This window comes from Anopheles stephensi, chromosome 2 (assembly GCF_013141755.1).
Source record: "Anopheles stephensi strain Indian chromosome 2, UCI_ANSTEP_V1.0, whole genome shotgun sequence".
Lineage (NCBI taxonomy): Eukaryota > Metazoa > Arthropoda > Insecta > Diptera > Culicidae > Anopheles > Anopheles stephensi.
This window is the reverse complement of record NC_050202.1, coordinates 78,203,404-78,227,703: the sequence shown is the minus strand read 5'-3', so window position 1 is coordinate 78,227,703 and position 24,300 is coordinate 78,203,404. Positions and strand designations below refer to the sequence as shown.

At 47.0% G+C, this 24,300-nt stretch overlaps 3 protein-coding genes across 3 annotated transcripts; 1 reads left to right on the top strand and 2 right to left on the bottom strand.

The window, feature by feature from the left end:
- Positions 1-10,423: 10,423 nt before the first annotated feature.
- Positions 10,424-13,224, top strand: LOC118508475 (UDP-glycosyltransferase UGT5-like). Its single transcript, XM_036048288.1, has 3 exons — positions 10,424-12,275; positions 12,354-12,799; positions 12,868-13,224. The coding sequence occupies exons 1-3, from the start codon at positions 11,433-11,435 to the stop codon at positions 13,133-13,135; spliced, it is 1,557 nt and encodes a 518-aa protein (XP_035904181.1). The 5' UTR covers positions 10,424-11,432; the 3' UTR covers positions 13,136-13,224.
- Positions 13,216-14,123, bottom strand: LOC118508478. Its single transcript, XM_036048295.1, has 2 exons — positions 13,943-14,123; positions 13,216-13,795 (listed from the first exon to the last, which is right to left on the bottom strand). The coding sequence occupies exon 2, from the start codon at positions 13,793-13,795 to the stop codon at positions 13,355-13,357; it is 441 nt and encodes a 146-aa protein (XP_035904188.1). The 5' UTR covers positions 13,943-14,123; the 3' UTR covers positions 13,216-13,354.
- A 2,482-nt stretch (positions 14,124-16,605) lies between these two features.
- On the bottom strand, positions 16,606-19,320 carry LOC118508476 (ataxin-2 homolog). The gene is made up of 2 exons (XM_036048289.1): positions 19,115-19,320; positions 16,606-19,027 (listed from the first exon to the last, which is right to left on the bottom strand). The coding sequence occupies exon 2, from the start codon at positions 19,025-19,027 to the stop codon at positions 17,720-17,722; it is 1,308 nt and encodes a 435-aa protein (XP_035904182.1). The 5' UTR covers positions 19,115-19,320; the 3' UTR covers positions 16,606-17,719.
- Between the last annotated feature and the right edge of the window lie 4,980 nt (positions 19,321-24,300).

Here is a 24,300-nt window from a genome sequence, read left to right as displayed (position 1 = left end):
CCGTGTTGAGTTTAAAGCTTCATCATAGCTTACTATATTTAAGTCTTCCCCATCTTGTCAGTTGGTTAAGACGGAAGTCTAATATGCTGAAGCGGGTAATAGCCCAAATTAAATTTGAATAACCCATTTAAGCTATTGAATCTTCATGCAGACGCAAGTGTTGATTATTATAGGCAAAATTCATCATATCGCCGATGGTACGGATTGTGTCATGAAGAATGTTTGAAAATCCTGATTAATTCATCGTAACATTTCTTCCTTCACCCGGACCGATGCAAAACCGAGTGCATTGGTAAGAAAAGCGTTTTGCCAAGCGATTTGAATGATTGATTAATTTGTACATCCCCAACAGAACAGGATGTCGTCCCTCCGAGCCCGGACACTCTAGCTGGAATGAATCGTGCTTCCTCAGTCTAACGGTCGAGCGGGAGGTGTTTATTCCAGCTGCATATCCAGAGACTAGCAAGACAGCGAAGATTATGCTCCCTTGCGGGGACAGATTATGGGTGACGCTTGCTCGTTTTGCATGCAGTTGTGTTAAATTTTACTGCTCCGGAGCTATTGGTTATTTGCCACGGTGATTGGACTGTTTCCTTTATTGCCGATTCTATTCGATTGCCCCCGTGTGCCGGTACAGCTGTCAGCTTTAATCGATACGGCGAAGGTGCATCGCAGTGCATCCTCCATGTGTGAGCGTCACCACGCTTAATCCTTATCTTGCCACTAGCAGCAGGCATTTGTTGGCGACTGTCGATAGTAGCAAGCACGGAACGCATGCCATTTCTTTAGATTGGTAACTTTTTCAATTATCATTTGACGCCGGTGGTGGAAGGTACGAAGCAACACAAGTCTGGCGAAAAGTCAGCTGCCGAACACGTTGGGCCATTTTACCGAAGCCATCAAGCTCTACGAGCACCATTGAGCCTGGAAATGTATCGTGTGAATTCAGGTCGGGATGTATCTTAGAGCTGGAGCAGTGTTGCCAGTGACAGGTTTGAATGAGCAAATACACAAACAATGCAATTTTCAATCAATTTAGTTGGAGCGAAAGAATATTGATTTAAATTTTCTTATCACACTGACTGTCGGTATGAAGTGAAACTATATTGGGCTCTACAATTGAAGAGTAAGGATTTTTCCCAAGCTCGAATACTCTATTTTTAAGCTGTTGTAATTCATTACATTTTTTGGAAAAAAGTTTGCGGAGACACATAAGCAAGGTCATAAGCATTGGGCACTCCATCAATCGCGTGCACATCATGACAGCTTGACAGAGCTCAAGAAAGTTTTGCAAGGAATGTCAGCTGTCCCGGTCCAGTTTCGCTACTATACGATTTGGTCGATTGTACAATTCTTTATAACACCGCAACGAAAGGCATTTGAAATCTTAATTTGGAAATTTACCCTGCCCAAAACCGGTCGGTAATCAGGGGCACGAAATGTTTGCGAATGGCAGATTTGATTTATTTGACAGTTTGTTCATTATTCTTGCTTGCTGGCCTGTCAGTGAGGATGGTTTTGGGCTGTCGACGCGCAGCAAAACGGCCAATTCCTGGCATTAGAAGCGTACCGTGCTAGCTGGCGTATTGCCGACCACTATTACGGATGCTGGTCCGGTGGTGAAGGTGGTTGATCGACCGGAAAGCCTTGTCGCTGGTCTGTGGTGGTCAGTAGCAGTGACATGCTAACGGTTTGGAAATCATTTCTTTTGTTCAAAATCAACGGTTTGACGTTGCACAGCGGTCAGCGATGCGTGAGCAGGCTGGTCAATTTTAAAAGCTTCTTTTTTTATAAAATGTAGCAAATGTATTGATCATGAATTAGCATTTAAAATTCAATGTTAAATGTACAAAACCTGTTACAAACGTTGTTGTATGGGATATGAAAACCAGTGTTTATTTTCGAAAAACTACCATTCAAAAAATGCAATTTAGTTTCAAATTGCAAATTCAACTCAAAAATAAGCTGAATCCACAACAACGACTGCGAGCTGTTTCTTCGATACAGAAATGTGTATTAATTTTCCGATAAGCTTATGCGGTAATTGATCATACGGAGTGGTTTTGGAGACTTTTGCAAAATAAATTGTTTGCACTCGCCGGATTTGATCACTATGTGTAATGGTTTAATTTTAATCGTTAATATCAATTGAGCTCCACGAGTGCAAAAGATACCTGATTTTGACCGTATCAGGTTCCTATCGTGCAATATCAACAACGATTTGCGGTCAGCCCTTTCAGTGGGCAGGTGAGTGATGAAATTTTGCAAATGAATTTTCCGATTCTCAATGCCTGCCGTCGTTTCACCGGCGGGCAGCGCAGCGGGGCAGTGGTTTTGGTTTCTGATTGACAGCAAAGCTGCAGCCGAATTCTTTTCCATGCTGGTTGCATACACTAAGCTCGATACCACTTTGACACCTCCTGCACTAACAGAATGACTGAGTGTAACTGATTGACTGGTATGAACTTCAACTTGCACTCTCTGTCTCTCTCTCTCTCTCCCTGCTCCTTTCCCTCTGTACAAAAAACGGGCCGGGCCAGCAGACTGAGCCCAGAGTTCCGGTCGATAAAATGTGGCCAGCTGACTGGGGGGCGGCTTTATGTATTATGTGCTGACTACTTTGCGCCCATAACGATTTGTGCACTGCAAGAAAACCACAGACCGGAAAGGTGAAACAATATAAATTGCACCCGCCACGACCGTTTGTACGTGTCATAAAACACAGCGAAACACCGGCGCAGAGCGCCACCCGACAATGCAGGCACGTACCGGTCGCAGCATGTGATCGATCGTTAGCTACGGGAGGCTGCGTTTGATACCCGTGCAAAGGCCGCCCGGCAATGATGATTCGCTCCATATCGGTGTGCAATCTAGAAATAAGATTTGTTGTGTATCGTTTTGTTAGAGGCAAAATAAAAAAACATTCTATCAATCTCATCTTACGGGACGCGTTTTTGGGAATGGTGTTCGGGCGTTAAATTACCAAAACTGAAACTGCATCCCAAATCAATCGATATCGAAGGACCGCACTAACAAAAAACTAGGTGTCAAATGCACAAAGGGTGCGAGGTTACCCTTGCTACTGACGATCAATTCTTCACCCAGAATACAGTTTCTTTTCGTTGGTTCGTGAAAAAATGGTTTTCCTTTCTATCCTTCGTACCGTTCTTCACTCACGCTCGTCCACAAGGCTAACGGAAGGTTCCATTCGTCCTTTCAAGCTTCCCATCGGTTACGGCGGGCCCTTGTCACAGTTTGACACAGGGAACACCCTGCTTTAGCTTCACTTTCACCTTACGTTAGATAATTTCGTACGAGCAACGGATCCCTACTACGAGCAAGTACGATCGGGAAACAGTAACATTTGCCACCTTTCACACCAAACTGGAGAATGGATCAAACGGGCAGGATAGGCATTCGTTTCGGCGCTTGTCTCGGAAGGGGCCGCTCGCCAGGATTCGTGATATAAATGTTAAACACAATCATATCATACGCAACGCTCAGCCACGGCACGTAGGGTACGGCGGGACGGTAGAATCGCGCGCGGGCTGCAAATCAATGTCAATGGTGTAAAGGAAAATTAATCAAATGAACACGCGGTTCTGAATTTCAATGAAACGAAACGATCGTGTTGTTTGAGTTAGTTTCAGTTTTTTTTCTCACAATTGCCCAAAACATTACCACGGGGCTCGGCGAAACGTCCTGGTCACTGAACCATTGCTGTCGCCTGTGCAAATGCCTTTGCCAAGAGAAAAATGGAAATGGAAAGTGTAAAAAAAAAAACGGAAAACACAATTCGCTGCGGTTGTTTGTTGGGGTATGGGACGGAAATGGGGGTGGTGAATTAAAAATGGTTACATTATGGTGGTTCCATTCGTGGCTATTCATTACTTCAAACGTTTGTAGCTTGATGGAAGTCATCGGCAACGAATCGATCAAATGTCAGGCATGTCATGTTATCGAGTTTTGGCCAACGCTCACAGCTTCTTTTCGTACATTGGGCGAATGGAAACAGCATTAAACAATAAAGAGAAACTGATTCAAAGTTAAAAAAGAACAAATTCAGACTCGGTGTTAGAGTACTTAGTTTGTTTTTCGATCATCTTCATCGATTCAATTTGAAATCTGTGGTTAAACATGTCTCAAGCATACTGTTGTACTAAAGAAGTATACTTTCAGGCGCAATGTACTAAATCGTTGGGATGAGCCTTGCGAGGAAAGCGATTGGTAAATTTGTAATTTTAATGTTATAATAATATGTTACACACACTTTTCACCCGTTTGTTTCGTAAATTAAATATCAGACCCTTGAACAACAATCGTACAGTGAGGCAGTGAATTAATTAGAAAAGCAACAACATTCGAGAGGATTTGTTGCTTCATGAATAAACGCGGAGCAAGGGTAGAGAGACTGTTTAGGCTGATACCGCTTGAGGTTGTGTTCGGAATACTGATTCCTGAATCTATTCATCAAACTCAAAACCTCCCTCTGCAAATGTGCGCTTCACATTGTCTGTTCCGATGAGCTGTGCCTTAAGCTTCCACCACACAGGTAGGGTGCCTGTGCTGTCATCCCTCGGAGCAATCTCGCAACCAAATGCGCGCCGCCGATCGGGCGTGCGCGAAGATATCCGGCATTAAATCCTTCCCGATACTCCGGCCGTACCTTGATTGAAGCCTTCGGGGTAGGCTTTCTGCGTCTGATAGGTGAATTAAAATTTTTGCTCTATTCAACGTCTTCTTCCCGTGTTGTGCGTCATTCGGTGCAAGGGGGAAAGTTTTGGTGCGTCGAAATGATCGCACGGAAAAATGGTCCGACATCAAAGCCCGCACGCAGAACCTCCCGGGGTACACCTGCATCTCGTGACATCACTCAATTCGGCAGAACCACACCATTGGTCGGCGACGGCGGATCGTCGTACGGAACCCCAATTTTGTTCGACCGCTACGTTCTGAGGGAAGGGAACCTGGCACAAAATCTTGTCACCCATGATAAATCTGTGTAGGGTGAGCTTTATTCATTAGACGAAAGAGCGTAACATTATTTGGGCAAAATTAAAATATCAAACAAAAACCGTGATACCGTTTTGCCCGGGGTACGGTGACGGGGTCACACGTAGTTTCGTGCAGTGTACCCTCCCGTAGCAGAGCATAAATTCTGCAACGAGTCGAACCGAGGGTCGAGCCATTGAAGGTGCCTGATCCGTGGTGAATATGTACGAAACATGCATCAAATAATTGTCAACTGTAATAGCATGAGTGATTGTCGTGATAAATAATGCGTTCCAGTTGGTTAAACGATGGAAAACATAGTATTAGGGCGAACAGAATTAAATACAGACACACAAAGTACTATATGAATGGTATATTCGTGTGTGTGTGTATATGAAGAAGGAAAAAAAACCACGAGTCCCTTGCCACCCAAAACACTGTCCCCGGGCTGCATTTGTTCGCTCGAAAATGCGTCCATAATGCGCGTCCTTGCGTCACAGCATTATTGAGGGCAGATTTACGAACCACGCCTAGACCGGCTGGTCGTGTCAGTCGATAAGAGCTTCTCGTTCGATGGGGAGAGATTTTGCCGCTCCCAGGCACAAACTACACCGCACACCCCCTAAACGTTCTACAACACCGGTGGTTGCGATGCTGCAAACGAAACCCCGTGCAAAAGGGATAGCACATCCGAATGGACATTTTGAGCACAGTGTGTAACGCAACAATTGTGAGCGAATGCGCGGGTAAGCTCCTGTTGTGATACATATGTTTTCCTTCCCGCTCGACTTGCTTGAGACTTGCCACGGGAAGACCAGCATATGCCGGCACCTTCCGGTTGTGCAAGTGTCGATGCGTGAAATGCGTTTTGATAGCATTTCTCGCTAGGCTAGCGAATCCGGTGCCGGGTTGGCAAAGGTGTGTACGGGACGTGTTGAAGTAGAACGGCGGCGTCAAGATTAGGGCTGTAGGGAAGGAGACCATAAATCCGAAGCGGGACAAAACTATGGAATTGGAATGGTAAATAGTAATTTAAAACGTGGATAAACTTCCGATTGTGATGAATTAGGGAGTAACAAACGGGAGAACAAACAATGAAATAGATCTTCGCACCGAGTGGTGTGCCGTCACACCTAAAGAGGGGATGTCGAATGTCCAAGGTAACAAGAAGAATGAATATCGATTGCACCAACCAACTGTTTGCTGCGAGTATGTAGCGAAAATGAAACGGATGAGTATCATAAAGGGAGAAACTGCTAGGGACAACAGTCCGCACAAAACAAGCTAAAGGATTTTGCGATGATGTCCGTGTTTGCTGGGAGGATTACTGATTGAAGAGGTTTGTTTGTCCTGCCGACACAGATCTACGGGGAAAGTAATGTAATTAAATAATATTACATGAAACTGCACACACAGAAGGTGCTTCGAAGAATTGTGGAGAATGAAAATTAATTACCCTAGGCATTGGCGTTCGGGCACAGAGCAGGGGTGCTGTACTCGGAAGCGCGCTTGGAGTACAATAGCTTATAAGTTACGCAGAATAATTTGTTGCTCCACAGCGTACCAATCAACTGTCAATCAATCGCAATGAATGTTGCGTTCGCAGGTAGTAAAAAGTAGCTCACTATTTTGAACAATTCCTGGAAATTCTAATTTCTCAAACGCTCCAAACACTTTGATGTGATTTTGAAAATAGTGCAGCTAAATTTGGTGCTGAAAGTTGGCGAAGCACAGCAAACGCGGAACTGTACAGACAATCGCTAATTGATTCGATTCATTCAGCATTGTAGCTGTGACAACGATTCCATAATTACATTAATTGTTAAGTTTCGTTTGTATGAATAATCGACCCATTGTGGGAAGAATGTCACCGACCGTTTCTAATCATGCTTCGATGTAATCGATTTAGAATGTCACTTATTGTCAATTGCTTTGTTTTGTTAGCAACATTTGTGGCCACAGTGTTGTCTACCGCCAAGGGATGTCTGTGGGCAAATGAAGCTTACTTAGCCGCTTGGATCGAATTTAATCGTTCGTTGCTTCCTGCCAGCCCACGAATCGCACGCGCTGGTTGACTTAATAATTTTCTAATTAAGATTTCATGCCAGTTTAACGTTCAATAAAACAGGCAGTTGGGTTTGGAGTTGGTCCTCCAGAGATTTTACCCCCGTTTTCTGTGTACGTGTATCCCCCCCCCCGCTTACCCGGACGGTAGCGAATGTGGTCGCCGGAGCGGATCGATCCTGTTTACCAATTTGTTTTGAAATGAACCCCAGAACTCCAATCCTAGCCATGCCGTTGGTAGCCGTTTTGTTTCGACGGAGGGTGGAGTCAGCCTCAGCCTTACCAGCATAACGTCGGCATGAGGTTTTTAGTCGTTTGCTTTCAGAAGGGTGAACAATTTGGTAAAAGGTAAGGTTCCGTGGCAGAGCACTGGTGACGAGTGCCGGGCAGTTTCAATTCGGAGTCGCTACTCCAACTAGGGTTCAAAGCCTTCGGTCTAAAGATGAAGCTGCGCTAGGTATGCGAAGTGTACCAGCTTGAATCCTTTTCACGCCCTCCACACACTGAACAACTTACGGATAGTTAGCGCAAAAACACATCGACATTTGAAAGAAAAGGGAAATTTTAAACGAAAAAAGAAAACAGCCAACAACATGCATACAAAGCAGAAAAAGGACACCGCCTAGCGTAGCAAAAATTTCTCATTATACTAAATATTTTAATTAAAATTATAACGCTCTCACGTATGCAAATTATGAACTTTGAATGTTAAAGTTTCATGGGTGTGTTTCCTAGAATGGCACCGGCGTGGTTGACCGGTGTGTATCACCGCTCTCCACCGTTTGAGACCCACGTGCACCGGATTCTTACCGGCATCCGATGGAAGTTTGGAGCGACTGAAAGTTCGTCTATGGCACAGGCTGGAACACGGTTGTCGGCTGCCAACAATTAAATGTACAACAGTCGGCTTTGGCCTGCTGCTTTCGAAAGCGAATTTTTGCCACTCATAAACACAATCCTTTCCCATCCTGGCAAATGCTTTCAATTGTAGGGATTCGTTAGTGGAAGCCAAACTTTGAATCAAAGTCACGATCGGATCAGTGCGCCACGGGGGCGGTGAAGCATTGGGACGGGATGACACACATCAAATAAACACACACACACACACACTCGGTGACGCTGTGCATCAGTACGCGACATGACACTTGGCCTCGCGGTTCCAAGAAGAAAGAATTAAACTCGACTGAGGCGGAGAGTGTTAAAATTAGCATATTTGTTTCCGCTTCCGAAACCCAACGTCATTTGCTGTTCCTTGTACCATAAATCCTCCCAAGGCCCGGTGAGTGGCGGTGAGCGTGTCGGTGACTAGGACCGAACCAGTCCCTTTTTGCAAAAAAATAAGTCCACCACTCCCCGACCAAACTTCAACTCCTCCGAATCTCAGAACCTCGAGACCTTGAGGCTGCGCTGACGAAGGTTTCGGTATTTGGACGGAAGTTGTTTGGTGGAAAGTCTCAACTTCTTCGCCCATCGTTTTTTCGTTCGGTTCAATGCCGAGTGAATCGGTCCGTACACGGCATTATAATACCCTCCACATACCGTGCGTAATGCGTTGTGTAAGAAGAGAATAAATGGATGTATTTTTGATCTTATGTGTGTGCTGTTTTTTGTGCCGTGCTGCTGTTGTTACATCGGCTGCAGAAAGGTGGGCCGGGTCGATGGGTCCCGCCGACGTTTTGTTTGGATGCGGGCAGCCGGAAGCAGAGGCGGCCCCGCCGGCACCGGAAGCAAGCGATGGTACGTATCACAACAAAAACACAGTCTTGAAGTGCGTCCAAGGAGTGCGTTGCTAAGGGAGACGAAGTGCGCTACAGAATCGGAGCGGGTGCACGCACAACAATGCCGTCCATCCGTTGTAGGGCAGCAGTGCTGACGGTACGGTTCAGCATCGTCGGGTATCGGAGCAGATTTGTTATTTAGAGCATATTGACCGTGTATGATGTAGGGGTGTTCATTATCCGAACGCCTCGAGCCATGCACAAACACAAACGCTAGGAGCCGGGAAACGGCATTAAGTTAATGCTTATAATAGTGTACGTGTATTGCTGTCTTTTGATGGTAGCAAAAATGCAGGAAAACAGGACTGTAATGTACCAGCAGTTACCATTTAATTTTGATTTTGAATTGCATGCGCGATCGATGGCACGCGCCATCCCGACAAGGGGGCGGTACTACACAGCACCAGAGCATGGCTGGGGTTTGCCGTCTCCAGCGCGCTGAATCGCTGACACCGGCTGTACTGGGGTATTGGTCTGTATGGCCCCGTAAATGGAAATTCTCCCCATATTATGCTGACGCCGTTTTCGGTTCAAATGTGCATAAATCAACATCATCAGGCTCGTCAGTGCACTGGAGAGCCTAGAAAGGCGTGGGGTGGGTGGCTAGCATTCTTGGGTGGCTTAACGACAAACCGGAACGCTCCCATTGTCGGTCGTTATAGCACCAGCAGCAACAACCTCCCCGGAAGGCCGCCCACCCTTTGACCTATGTCGAAGTCTAGCCCGGTACTTGAGTGGGAGCTGAAGCGGTGTGAATCATCGCCGGTGCTTGGATGCTGCGGTGTGAGCGGCACAACTCGTCCATAAATTACCTCAGATTTCTTGTTTACATTACTTTACTGGCTCTTTGTGTCGTCACTCGACTCCTTTTGCGTACAGGCAGGCGGTGGTTTGTAGTATTCTGGTTGGGTTCGTCCATTCTCGGCGCTCGGTATTGCTTCCGGGATGCGGAACCGGAACAGATGAACGGATGAGTAAACACGGCCCATGGTGCCTGTATGCGTGTCCCTGCGCTCCTGTGCGTTGGGTGCATGGGCTGTGCAGCAGGGCAGTGTACTCGGCGTGCAGACAAGCGAACAACATGACCCGTAAGCACATATGGTACAATGGAGCATGAAGTTGCTGCCAGCATCTTGGTTGCGGCCATGCGGTGAAAGGGTTTTGCCCAGCCAGAATAAGAACTCAATGGGAAATGAGAAACACACATACACATGCACACCGACAAACGATGTAAATAAGGCAAGATAAATAAAGATTGAGCTAGTCAGATCGAGAGGTTGTGGGAATGGCAAGATCGTGACGCTGCGTGTATGTGCGATAGCATTACAAACCGCTTGGTAAGGTGTGCAAAGTTGGTAATCTTATTTACCCAGAGTGAATCAAACGGTATTGGAACCGCTGGTTAAAAGTTTTCGCAATGTCGTATCGATAAGGCATGCTTGCTTGAGGAAATGATGCTAGCAGGGAAATTGAAAATTTGGTTCAATTATGGTCGATGTCTCTTGTGAGCGATTTGATTGAAGGTGATATTATGCCGTAAAGCGTGGAAAAAAAGCGAATACGAAGGGAATATTTTGTTTCATTGTGTATTTACATTTATGCTACATGTTACTACAACCTTAAAAGGTCTCGGCCTGCCATTTCTGGCTTTCTGTGACTTAATTTTACCCGTGGTGGTGGTCTGGATGAGATTTGAACCCCGGCCCTGCCGAGTAAAGACCGGCGCCATGTTTGAAATGGTACAGAGTAACAGGTAACGCCGTCAATAACGTACCAGCTGGGGAAAAACAAACGGTCGGTGGCATTGATTGTCAATAGCTACTACCAACATCCTCCTACAGGGCGTCGCACAGATCGTGACAAAGCACGTGATGATAGGACGGAAATTAAACGCTATATTGAACGACAATGTCCCAAGATGGGTGTGCGTTCGGTCGAACGGTGATGCGTGCGTTGTGATGATCAGCGACGCTCCATTAACCACCGTCTGTGTGTGTGAGTGACGGTATTGGGCTATTTTTATGCTACTATGGGAAATAAGAATAATCGAGCATGTGTACACAACTACGAAACAAACCTTGAAGCATAATCGAAAACATCGTCGTGTGGGCTATGCACAACAGCTCAGCGCACTTGAAGCCGTCCATTTGCGTGTAGTGGAACGCACTCGACCGCGACACATCGATCGCGGTGGTTGTTGTTCAATCGGTAACGGGCGATGGTTGCACCGGCAGTGACTTTGTCGAACGCTATTAAACCGAACGTTGGCACCCGCAGTGGCACCAATCTCGGTGCTGTCACCAATACACCCGTCGGCCGGTGATAATTGCCGGTGACCAAAGTCATCTGATAAGATATATTTGACCGGGCCTTGGAATCGCTTGCATTGCGTGACTTTGCCGGCTTTATTACAGTTTTTTCGGCCGCAAAGTATCTTCCAGTGTGCGTGTGAAGCGTTCCCGACGGCTCACAGAACTCCCCGATTGTTAACGCCGTGAAGCAAATGCGTTGAGCAGACGGTTTGGTGGAAAAGTATATCAAAAACCGTGCACTAATTGGTGTCGTTAGGTGGAGCCAACTTTGGAACTCTGGTGGAGTATGACGATACGATGGATTCTGTTGGTGGTTTGGGCGGCTCTGCTAGTGTGCAGCGTGCGTGCTGAAAACATTCTGTTCCTGCAGACTACACCCTCGAAAAGTCATCACATCTGGAACAGACAGATATTTGAGCGTTTGTACGAAAATGGCCACAATCTGACGATTTTGTCGTTTGAAAAAGAACCGTCCGTGCCGGGAAAAACGTTTCTGGTGATGGATAAGTTCTACGAGAAGCTGATGGCGGCATTTACGGACGGTAGTACGACGGACTATTCGTCCTACGAAAATGCGTTCGCAAACATTATGAACGTGTATCAGTATTACACGGTGTCCAGCGGTATACTGGAGGACGAGCCCGCTATCAAACAATTGCTGGACTATCCAAGAACCTTCCGGTTTGATCTAGTGATACACGACTTCACAATGGGCCAATTTTTACTCGGCTTTCTGGAACACTTTAACCACCCACCGCTGGTCTCGATCTCGCCGTACAACATTCCGTCGTACACCCAGTACCTAGCGGACATACCGCTTTACACAACCTACCTGCCTCATCCGGCGTCAAGCTTCAATTCCCAGATGAGCTTCATGGAGCGGGTCAGAAATACGCTTTACTGGTGGTTCGAAATGCTGTACCGGCAACAGGTGTACATGCCGAAGGAGCAGGAGCGAATGAAGCGCGTATTCGAAGGCATCAGCCCACCACACGTCAAGCTGCTGGAACGGCGATCCGAGCTGGTGCTCGTAAACAGTGATCCGGCTCTCGATTTTTATCAGCTGCTGCCACCAAACGTGGTGCAAGTGGGCGGATTGCATATCAAGCGAACCGAGGAGATGCCGGCAGTAAGTGTGTAGCTTACCGCTCGAGCGAGAACTCATGAAGTGCCGGGTATTAATTATCATCATATGTTTCATCCGTAGATGATGCAACAATTCATTGCACGGGCAGGTAAAGGCGTGGTGCTGTTTAGCTTCGGAACAAACGTGCAGAGCGAGATGCTGGGTCCGGAAGTGAACCGGCAGCTGTTGGAACTGTTCCGCAGCATGCCCGACTATGGGTTCATCTGGAAGCACGCCAATGCGGACAAGCTGGTGATGCCTCCGAACGTGCTAATGACTGCGTGGGTTCCACAGTCGGCAGTACTGGCAAACAGCCGCACGAAGCTGTTGATTAGTCATGGCGGACTCCTCAGCCTACAGGAAGCGGCCTGGAACGGTGTCCCCGTAATCGGTGTGCCCTTCTTTGCCGATCAGTTTTCGAACGTGCGCCGTATCGAAGTGGCAGGCATCGGTATCGGGATATCGTCCACGAACCTGAACGCAAACACACTGAAAGAAGCGATGGATAAAATTTTGAGTGATAGCAGGTAAGCGATCCAGAAGACAATCGTCGTTTTTGCGAGTACGGTTTACATAATTTCATTTCCGCTTACAGCTATCGAACGCGTGCCAAGGAACTATCGTACCGTTTCCGCACTCAACCCGAACCTCCGCTGGATCGTGCGATCTTTTGGATCGAGAAAGTGATCGCCAATAAGGGACTGCGGTATCTGCGTTCGCCGACGCGCAGTATGGCACCGTATCAGGTGTACGGGCTAGACATGGTCGCCGTAGTACTGTTGATCGTGCTGGGATATTATCTTATCTTTAAGCGACACTCCAAACCCGCCGGTGAACCGGGCACGAAAACTAAAACCGAGTAGAGCCCACCTTGGAGCGGAATTCTCTAGAGCCAAGACACCTTCACCGTTGGCACCAATGACAGCAACAATACAGTGGGAGGTAGCAGTTACGTATTTTGTTTTATTTCGCTTCATCCCGAATACACCCGGCACGCTCGATAATGAGCGTAGCCAGCCTTTACAACAAACCAGAACCAGAAGTACGGGGGCCCTCTTGGTCTGTTTACTATGGCACGTAGATCAGATGTGCGCCACAGTGTCGCGCTCGAGCGCAACTGTGGCGGCGTACGATGGTGGCGGTTCCTGTGGTGGGAAGATCTGGCTGATCTTCTCGTAGGACGGTGGTTCGTGTTCACCCATCACCGTTTCGTAGGTCGGTGGTGGCGTTACGTCGAGCGAATAGTTCCTACCGTGGCCACGCTCGATCGAGTAGATCGACTGCTGATCGCTTTGCGGTCCGGCCCAGAGACAGTTGCCGAGCCGGTGCGTCAGGTAGACGGAGATCATGATGCAGATCAGGAAGAAGGCCACCGCCAGGGCGACCATGATGATCTGCGTTTCCAGCTGATCCGACCAGCCGGTGTGGTTCATCATGTAATCCAGTAGCAGTGCCACGACGACAAGCGACGGGATCGTTATCAGGATGATAGCGAAATCAATGACGCACTGCTGCAGCTTCATCTGCAACGAGGACGATCGAAAAACACACATCATCAATCACAAACACACGTACACTCACACACACACACAGAAACATTTGGAATTTTGTTGGTATATTGAGGCACCATGGTATGTTTCACACTCGCACTCAGGAACCGTGCTACTTACGGTGCTACATTTTGAATCACAGTGAAAGAGGAATTAGGAACCGTCGCAGGTACCGCTAACAGTTATGCACTAAACGCGCCGATAATCACTGGACGATTCCGCGTAGTAAACTGTGTCCCGTACTGCTCGATCACCCTCCGTCAAATGTCCTGTACCGGTGGACACTGTGTTGCGAATACGATAAGCGGCTATCCACCGTCACCAGATAAATCTTGTACTCCCCTCTTAATTTCACTGACCACTCATCGTGAGCATCTGTATCTCGTTCGGTTGACACACTCACACGAATAAGTATCTTCGTACGCGTTCCTACTCTTGCACAAAGCTAGGGGATTTTGCTAGATGAAGATGCTTCCCCGCAGACAACACCTAGCACCAGACCGGTGAATTGTCATTAGTGTACAGGGTGAGCACTGTTGACACAGCGTTTACGCAGTTCGTGTTCGTTTCGTTCGCGTTTGCCGGGCGATCTTTGTACGATTTTCCATATGGAATCGCGTGAGCGTGATCACTGCTGGGAGCTATGTTTGCCATAGAGTACGGGTAGGTAAGAGCCGATGCAGAGAAGCTGCCGATCTTTGACAGAGTCGGACGAACGGAAACTGGAGCAGACGGTTGAGTGGTAGTAAAACGGAAGTGCAAACATCGTTGCAAAGTCGTTCACCAGCTACCGGGTGCTAATTGTGCCACGTTCTGCGTCTTTTGTTGCTATCAGAGCGCTCTGTGAATGAGTTTGATAATTTTTAATCAACATTTTACGAGCGGCAAGGATAAATTTTTTGACAATTAAGCAAGTACAATTTTGCATAAATATTTGTAAACAAGAATAAAAGAGATCCAATCAAATCCCAAAAATGTAATGCATACACAACATTCCTGGGGGATCCCTCGCAGATCGTCAACAACATTCCGCTAAAACCGTACGATCTCATGATACTTGTGATCTCTGCGCAGGGTTTTTTTTTTATGGTAGGTTGTGGTTTGTTATTGTTGTTCTACGATCGTGCGTTGTTGCACACCGCACAGTACTGCGCATCGCGAGTGAGTAGACGGACGGTAAAACATTTTTATCGTAAAGAGCACGATGACGTAGAACGGCGTCGAAACAGAGATAACCATTTTCCACAGAGACCGATCGTGCAGTAGCGTTGTTGACAGTGTCAATGCCACCCGGTTTCATAGCGATGGCCCAACCCAAGGCAACGTGACGTTGGTGGTGTCCAATATCGGTTACTTGGTTACTGGGAAAGTCATCGGCCACGCGCCTCAAACCAACGCGGGTGTGGTGTGATAATTGGCCTTGAAAGTGAAATTCTCTGTGTGGCTATGGTAGGATCTTCACCCTCGTTCGTTGCGTTTCGTTGTGATTCGGAGCAACCTTAGTTGCGGATCAGTTCCGGAATATATGGTTACGCATCGTTCGTTCGGTGAAAGTACTCACCGGTCGGTAAGGGCCAGTCCCAATGTTTACGGAAGGCGGTAGTGACATTTTCGTCATTCCATAGCTTAGATAATCTGCAACTGTGGATCGTTTCCTTTAATTAGTGAAACGGTTACACGGACGTTGCAGGATGTGCATGCAAAAGTTTTATTTTTAAGGTGTTGTTTTTTGGTGGAATTACCCATTTGTCATCCGTTGTCTGTGCGTGACTCAAGCGCAATCTGGGTGACCCGTTTGTAATATTTTTAGCCTGTAGAGTCCCAAGGGGGAAAACAATGATTGTTACGATTATTGTAACGTGTACATTTGCCCCATTTTCCACAAGTTTCAATGATCACACAAAGACTATCTTCTTCTTCCTTGGCACTACAACCTCGAGAGGTCTCGGCCTGCCATTTCTGGCTTTCTGTGACTTAATTTTACACCTTAGTAAAGTAGTCAGCCCTATGCACGGGGAGGCGGTCTGGATGGGATTTGAACCCCGGCCCTGCCGTTTGAAGAACGGTGCCGCTGTCACCTCAGCCACCGGACCGCCCCATCAGATTGTTAGTGTCCCCATTTTTTTTCCCCACGGATCCATTAAAATACTAGTGAGCTTAAACCCTCTAATCCAGAGACACGATTTCATTTTGGTGATATTAACGTACTACATTTTGCACGGCCATCATGATCTGGGTCTGGGAACTGGAAAATATGATCGACATTAGTACGTTACTCACGTACATTTTAACATCATTATAATACCGATAAATTTCATCTTTTATCGTCACCCTAGCATCCGACCCTAGGTGCAGACTATCATCATCATCTATCTTCCCTAGCGTCCCGTTTTTTCCTTAGCTAGTAGGGAACTTTCGGGTGGGATGTTCTGGGATGTCTTTATCGCACGGGGTAGTGCGTCCGTGCGGACATGGTGCTGGGAAACGCAGGGAGCAACTCATTCAATACTAACCGGACCGCCCACCATCCTAGAACGGTACATTACGACGCTACATTCGTTACTTTAGTTTATGCATTCTTATTTCCTTCCACTGTACCGGCGTTTTGGCTAGCTGGATGCGACATTTTCAGGGCGGCGGTATCGTTTGACATCTATTAAGCTTACAGTAATAGGTTATACAGTTATAAAAAAAACTTAAGGGATTTATTTTTTAACGATCATATTGCTACTATTAAAAAAGTAAGAAAATAATATGTTTATTGTAGTTTCACAGAGATAATGTAATTGTTCGAATAAATCGCTTTATTGGTCATGTAAGAAAACGAGAGCAATTTATACAGCAAAATAGCAATCATCTAAAAAATGATATAAAAACAAGCATTTATCTACAAAACAAAACTAAAAACTGAATGAAATGATTGATGGGTATAAACAATGAATATCGATGAAGAGCTATGCTTATGACCTACAAACTACAAACCTAGTAACAAAATAGATGATGACATTAAAAACAAACACGGTCGTTCTTGGTCCGTGTTGTCTTTGACTTGGACTGCTCATAGCTAGGCATCATGTCAATCCTGTATTATCGGTGGCACAATCAAGTCAAGATTTGAACCCATAACGGGTGCGTTAGTTCATCGTGCTTTTTTGCAAACACTTTTAGACCGGTTCAAATACGATTAAAATTGTCATTCGTCCTCCAACGCACGGACAATCGTTACATTTAATACATTTCCTAACCTGAGCAACTGTTGAGCAGCAAAAGTTGTAATAAATATCATAAAAATCAATAAAACGAATGATGAAAATTTAGTCGGTTTTTTTGTTCGTTTGTGGTAACATTCTGCAGCACTTTAAAAAAGAAATCGAACAAAATGGCATTTTTAAATAGTTTCCCTTATATGAGGACACACAGTGCCGTCATTTGTAGCGTACTGAGATGAAGCAAATGGAAAAACAGTTCAATGAAAAATAGGAAGTAGGCACGATAACGAAACCGATAGCAGGGTGGGAAAAACAACGCTAACAAGTGCATTAACAACATTGTATGACAAACAGTTGTTGTACGATAAAGAAAAGCCCAAAAGAAAGAAATGATTAAGGTTAATTAGCGAAAAAAGTTAACGCCAATACACAACACGGTTAACATAATTGGTACGGTACGGTAGGTAGCGCCTTGAAATTATGCAACAGTCGTGCGTCTGAATGCCGCGACTACCGTAGGCCCGCACGATTGCTGGCGGAAGACGGTTTATGCGTGTATGCACCCTACCGACGGAACTTATTCCGGGGCCAGCTTAAATAGATGCAGCGCTGGAGTACACGGTTGGTTGGGCGCAAAAATAGGCCTTGTGGTACAGATGTCCCAGCCGCACCGGTTCCTAATTCCTACCTACCACAAGGAACCGCTTCCGGGCGGTAGGTTAGGACCGCTGGCAGTTTGCTGCTTGACTTTGTGTATAATTGTCTTCACGATCGGCACCTTCACCGGAATCGGCTGCGGTAGGTAGACGGGTACGTGCTTTTCGATCGGGTACGGTACCGGCTTTTCTATGGGGACGGGAATTTTCTTCTCCACCGGATAGGGAACAATCTTTTCGATCGGTACGGTAATTTCCTTAATGTCGGGTACGGCGATCGGTTGGGCGACCGGGATGTGGACGGGGTACGGGCGGGGAACCGGCACCAGGACTGGGTGCGGTATTTTTACCCGCACCTCCTGCGGGATGGGCACGTGTATCTTCTTGACGTACGGCACCGGGACGGGAGTTTCAATTTCGACATGCTGACTGATCGGAATCGCGCGTCCCTTGGTGTGGATGATCTGTGGCCCGTAGCCGGACGCAGTTCCGGCAGCTGCCCCGATCGCTGCCCCGCTGTGAAAATCTTCGTCCTCGTCCTCGTCACTGCCATCGTCATCGGTGTACTGTTCGTGCGAGGTTGGCAGCCGGTTCGGCGCTCCGTGCAGGATCTTGTAGGCCTGTATAAGCTGAGGATGGTAGGAGGTGTGGCCGGAAGGCACCTGATGGTGGTAGTGATGAAGCTGCTGTTGCTCCTGCTGTTGTTGCTTCGGGCGGTGATGATGCTGCTGACTGTAGTGGTGATAGTGCGTTCCGCCATGTCCAGCCGAAGGTGCCTTGTTGCTGGTGCCGGTAGAATGATGGCTTTGATGCTTTTTTCCCTTGTTCTGATACGCTCGGTAAGCATTGTAAGCGTTCGATTCCTCGCTGGCGCTAGTGTCCGTCTCTTCTTCCTCCTCTTCACTGGTGGAATCGGAATAGCTCGGACGATGGCGTGTTCCACCGCCATGCTTGGTGACAGTCTTGTACGTGGTCATGTACTGATGCTGATGATTAGCGCTGGCAGTGGCCGAATCATCGGCATAGTCCGCTGTATCCTGCTCCTGCTCCTGTTGATCTTCGTACTGATCTTCGACCGGGTCCCGATACTGTGACCGATATCGAAAGTGTTTGGGCGCGGTTTGAGGACTGCCAAACTCCGGCTCACTTTCACCACTCTCGATTCCATTGGACAGTTCGTTTATCTCGTCCGGATCGTCGTGAGCATTAAGGTGAACGTTCGATCCGGGCGATTGGTACGACAGTACGTACTTTCCAAGAATCTTTGCCGGTACCGGGTTGGCCCGAGTGGTGCAGTGCACTAGCAGAAGCGTCAGCACAAACACGACCATAGATGCCATCTACGGAGAGAATGGAAAACACCACCGAACACGTCAGCCACTGGGGCAATGGACAACACGTGGTACAGCACTGGCGAATAAACTCACTTGTAAGATCTTGTATCTACTGCACGGTTTCGATGCCGAATTAATATTTTTCCTTCCCTCACTTGCACTGGTCGAGCATACTACTACTGAAAAATGAAATACGACACAAAACGCTAAAACTATCGTCACCTCCACTTATTAAGTGTATTTGGATATTGTTTCGAAACACTGTGGGTGTCGCTACTGCTCGCTCTACGTTCGGTGTGCCGATCACTGACCGAATGCACCCATTACCGTGGAGAAGTGCAATATTTATAAGAAAAGAAACGCTCTCGATCGAAGAAAGGGTATGGTCAGTGCGTTTGGCAGCAACTGGCATTCACCAGACCCCCTTTTCGGTAGGGTTTCGTGCGCGCCGTATACTATGCGGTCGGACCAGTAGGATCGGATTTGTGGCGGCAATTCGAGCGGAACTTCGTGCGCTATAGCGTGGTCACTTCCGCCCTTACCTTTCCCGCGGCCGAAGCTAACGAGCGAACCAGACGAAGCGAAGCAGGATTGTATGACGGAAGAAAGGGACCAAATTTCAGCGGGCGGGCAGTCGATCGGTGATTAAAAATTCCCATGATCGAAGCAATCGGAACCACACCTAACCTATTAATGCGAACCAGTGGCCAGGCATGCGATTGTTGTTTGCTAATGTGCGTGTGTGTGTGCTCAAAAAACAGTGGCAATGTGTCGGGTTTCGTTGTTTAAAGGTGTTAATAATGGAGGAACAATCACGATTGCGCTACCAAACATAAGCATACAGTTTTTATTTCAATTTACATTGATTATTGCTATGATTGATGCAACAAAGAAATGAAATCAGCGAGCAATTATGAGCTTAATGGCATATTAATCCAATGGTGAGGCGTAACCGTGCACACAAAGTACCAGCGTAACTCATCCAAGCCGGCATTAAAGGAAAAATCGGGTTTTCATAAAGCAGTTTGCCGCATAGATTTATTCACTCGAAGCAGTAATCAACAGTTCCCACTTACCACTCGGCTCGGTAGTAGAAAAATGCCTTAATCTTTTAATGGGCCATAAGTCAAACTGTACCGAAAAAAAATGCTAAGCCGTCCATCCTTTAACGACACTGATGGGTTGGATAGATGTAAGCGCTCGCCAGATATCGAGCCCCACGTAGCCCCGCTGTGACACTTTTTATTTGGGCTAAAAGCAACAATCACCGCAACTGTTACAAAGCATCCCAATTACACCCAAACACACCGGCTGCTGTTATGCCCTTTTCTTTGGGTTCGTTTCTACTTTATCCGGCATCCTGGTCGGCCCTGGACCTGAACGCTGTGATGCTACATTTATCGGATTTTAATCACATTTTGCTTTGGTTTTGACCTGCGTAAACGACAACTGCCGCATCGAGCCTCGTTGGTTGTGTTTCCGGTCAAGCATGGCAAAGTGCATCCGGCGCAGAGTAAGTGGCACGAACGAATTCAACCACCGACAACAACGTGACCGAGCTGTGGAAGAAAAAAATGGAGTCGAAAATCCGCACAAAAACAAAACTCAGCAAATGCAACTCCCCATCGACGTATCCGGGGCAAATAGAGTGCGTGCCTAGAAATAATGCAAACACGAAGGAAAAACTTGGCTACGGGAGCTCCTGTTTTTCGGGCTCGAGACAAACGACCAGGCATGTAGAGGGTTTGCCGAAATCGGAATATTAGCTTCGTGCGTGGTACATCCGATGGACAATAGAGGACTGGGCGGACCTGTACGTGGAGCACGGCACGAGGGAAAACTTTGTTATATGGTCGATAATTTGATTGCCTATCAGGAATGGGAACGTATAAAGGGAAGAGCAATCAAAACAGGATCCATCAGCGGCGTACCGGCCGATGCACCGGCCGGACCATGCACAGCAGACAGCACAGAATCTGCGAACCGACTTGCTGTGGGTTTTCCCCTGTTTTTTTTTTGGGTGGTTTTTGCTTGCTGCCGTTACTATTTACGCACCTTTTTTTGTGTGTGCATGTGCGTGTGTTTAGTTGTTGGCCAACAGCATTCATTCCACTGTATGAAATCTGATGATTGGCGCTGCACAGCGAAACAAAAGTTCCATTATATTCTAGCGAACTATTTTTAGCGGAAACCCTGCCCGACTGATACCGGGACAATTCGTGTGAAAGTGTTGATGAAAAATGCAACCATTTCTAATAAAACATCCTACATTCGAGAGGTTTTGGTGTGCTCGGGGTGGGCTACAAATAGCGCCGGTCTAGATTGAAAAGCTTGTGGAATATAAGCAGGAGTGTGTACATAAAAAAAATGCTTAGTAATCCGATACTCGGCAAAGTGCGCTAGAGAGTGAAATTGTTGGAAAACTTGTAGAACAAATATTATCAAACAAAAATAGTGAGCAAAGATAACAAACAAATCGTAATATTTGTTTAAGCGTTTATTAAACCGACAACCAATCAAAAGCGCTAGATATTTCGTTGCTTCACCTTGTTTTCCTGCTCACTAACCAATTGTCCCGGTGGTTGGTACCGCGAGCGGAAAACCGTACGAATTTTAGTTAATTAAAAATTGTTCTTTTGTTTGCCTTCGGTCCGTACCCTGCACCTTTTGCGTGCTGCACAGCAGCTCCTATTTTGGGAGGTTTCTCCGATCATGTTTCATGTCGTTCCTGTCCAGGCTGATGTTTAGCTTCCATCATGGAGTGAAGCAATTGTGGACAAGCGTCCCGTAAGACAAAGATGGAACTCTTTCTGGGTAAAGCTAAGGTGGGACAGGGCTTTGCGTTTGATTTGCTTGCTTGGCACGCACATCGCGTGCATCACCGTGTTGTCCGGCCGGTGGAACTTGAGACGCTTGCGATGTTGCTTCGATACCGGCGAATATAACCGCAGCCATGTTGGCCATGTTGCGTCTGTTCTTTGTGCTACTGTGTGGCTTCGCGGCCACTGCGATTGTGGACGAGGAAGTAAATGCTCCCGAAAGCAAAAATACCTTTCGTACCGGCGATTCGATCACGCGCGCAGAATGTATTTCCCATGCAGGCCGGACGATGCGCTGCCGACCGGGAGACAACGGTGACTCTCGTGGGTTTTGTTAGACAGAACTCTTCGGTTGCGTAATTGAACCCGGGTGAAAAATGAAAAAAAAAACACCAAGCAAAATCATTCAAAGGTTCCGTGCAGCGATGTTAAACAAAAGCTGTTTCGTTCACCTTTCTCTTCCGCGAAGGTTTAATTGGTTCGAGGGTCAATGTAATGTTTTTGTTTTTTTGCAAACTTCCACACCGCGTGTTGCGTGAACGTGCCACCGGTGTTGGTAGGTTTGGAGGAGGCCAAGATAATGCTTCCTTATCGTCTTGTTCTTTCGCCCGGCCAAAGAGACGCTACATAAAGTACGCCACAGACATGAATCACGGGGGCCAAACATCGATCAGATAGTGGTTCGCTCGCATCCAATCGCAATCGGACACGGTACATTGAGCTTAATTGATGAATGAATGAAACGAAAATGGACTGTGCGGACACACGGCACACCGCGGTCCGCGGATACAGTTGGGATGCCGCGTTTCCTCATTTTCTCGCTATCGGTTGTTCGTGAGCTTGTTCGATTTGCAAAAGTGAATTTGTTTGCCGCTCAGTTGCTGCCCTTTTTATCCACCGCCCGAGCATTGCGGTGTGATGACTGGCCGAGCAGATGAGCTGGCGTTCAGCGCTACCGTCCCAGTTTAATGGCGTTGTTTACATATGTTAATCAAATGAGCATAAATCTGATTTGATTGCTTCCGAGTTCGGCAGCAAACGGCGTCCAGATCGGTTGACGGTAATTATTCATGGCAGATTAGTTTCTGCCCCTTCGCCGCCTCCCAATATTGCGACACGACTTACGAAACACGGACACCGGACACAGTTGGTGCTGTGCAGCGGGCGTGCCCGGCCGGTGCATCCAATTTACCCTTCGGTTTCGATTTCCTGCGCGCCAAAAGTGTCGCACTCGCAGTGCCGAAAATTGGGACCGCTTTTTGATCATAACCTGGGGTGAAACCAGGAAAGCAGGCAATCGGTGGGCTGAGTGAAGAAGAAGTGAAGTTTCGTAGGAGAAGGTAAACAGAATTATTTAGTAGCTGAATTAGGGTGAAAGATTTGTTTTGCAATTATTCTAATAGAATTAACGTATTTTGAAGCAGTGTTTGAGTTACAAAGATTGATGAATGTTGGATTTGAAAGCTACAACTTAGAAGTTATTTACAGAAAGACAAACCACTATCGCGTGTTTCGGGAGGAAGCGAAAGAAAAAAAATGTTCAGAGCTTTCCTCAGCAGCTGATGAATGTGGCGGTACAGCACAACAGAACTGATTATCATAGAAACCTCAAAAGGCGCACGTCACATTTGTTCACAAAATATGTTTCCCTTTGACGTTTCCGCCACGGTTTCGCCTAAATTACGGTGTGAAGTTGTTGCCGACGCGTACAGCACCCGGCTAAAGGATTGTGCCCGTGAGCACCATCGGGATCGGGAGCAAAATGGCGCGTATGACCGCATGGAGCCAACCGCTGAGATTGGCTTGCCTTAATTTGTTCCTTCCACCGGTTGCGGTCCACCGTGGATGGATGGGTGGTTTTGCTAACCGACGATAAGAAGCAGTATCATGCACGCTGGCACACACTGTGCATACACACACACACACACACACACACACGGTAGGGCTTGCTCCAAATTCCAAAGCCACGCATCACGGACGGATGATTAAGTGTAACTTCTGAAGTCGTCCCATCGCTCCCAAAATGCTCCCACGAGGTGCGGGGTAACGCACGTAAGTTTGGCACACGTACAACTAGCACACACACACATGGCCTAGTATGCTAGTGTTGCCGACGACTGGCCGTGATCTGGACTGGCCGGGGTGGCTTTTTGGGGAGTGCTAACGATACACGCCCGCAAAGCGCACGCATTAGCTGTGGCGCTCATACGAACCGTTTATCAGAGGCGTAAATCAAAATTTACATAAAGTTACACGATAATTCCTGGCAGCGAGAAAACTTTCGTTCGTTTTGCGTTTTTTTTTGTTTTGTTTCCAGCGGAAAAATAACATCCTCCCCCACAGTTGCGTCGGATCGGCGGCCATGCACGCTGGGATTAGTCTGGAGCATGGGGGAGAAGAATCAGGGCCGTCGCTTCTTACGATCACGTGGATGTTGTTTGTGTTCGGTGCATGCTTTTG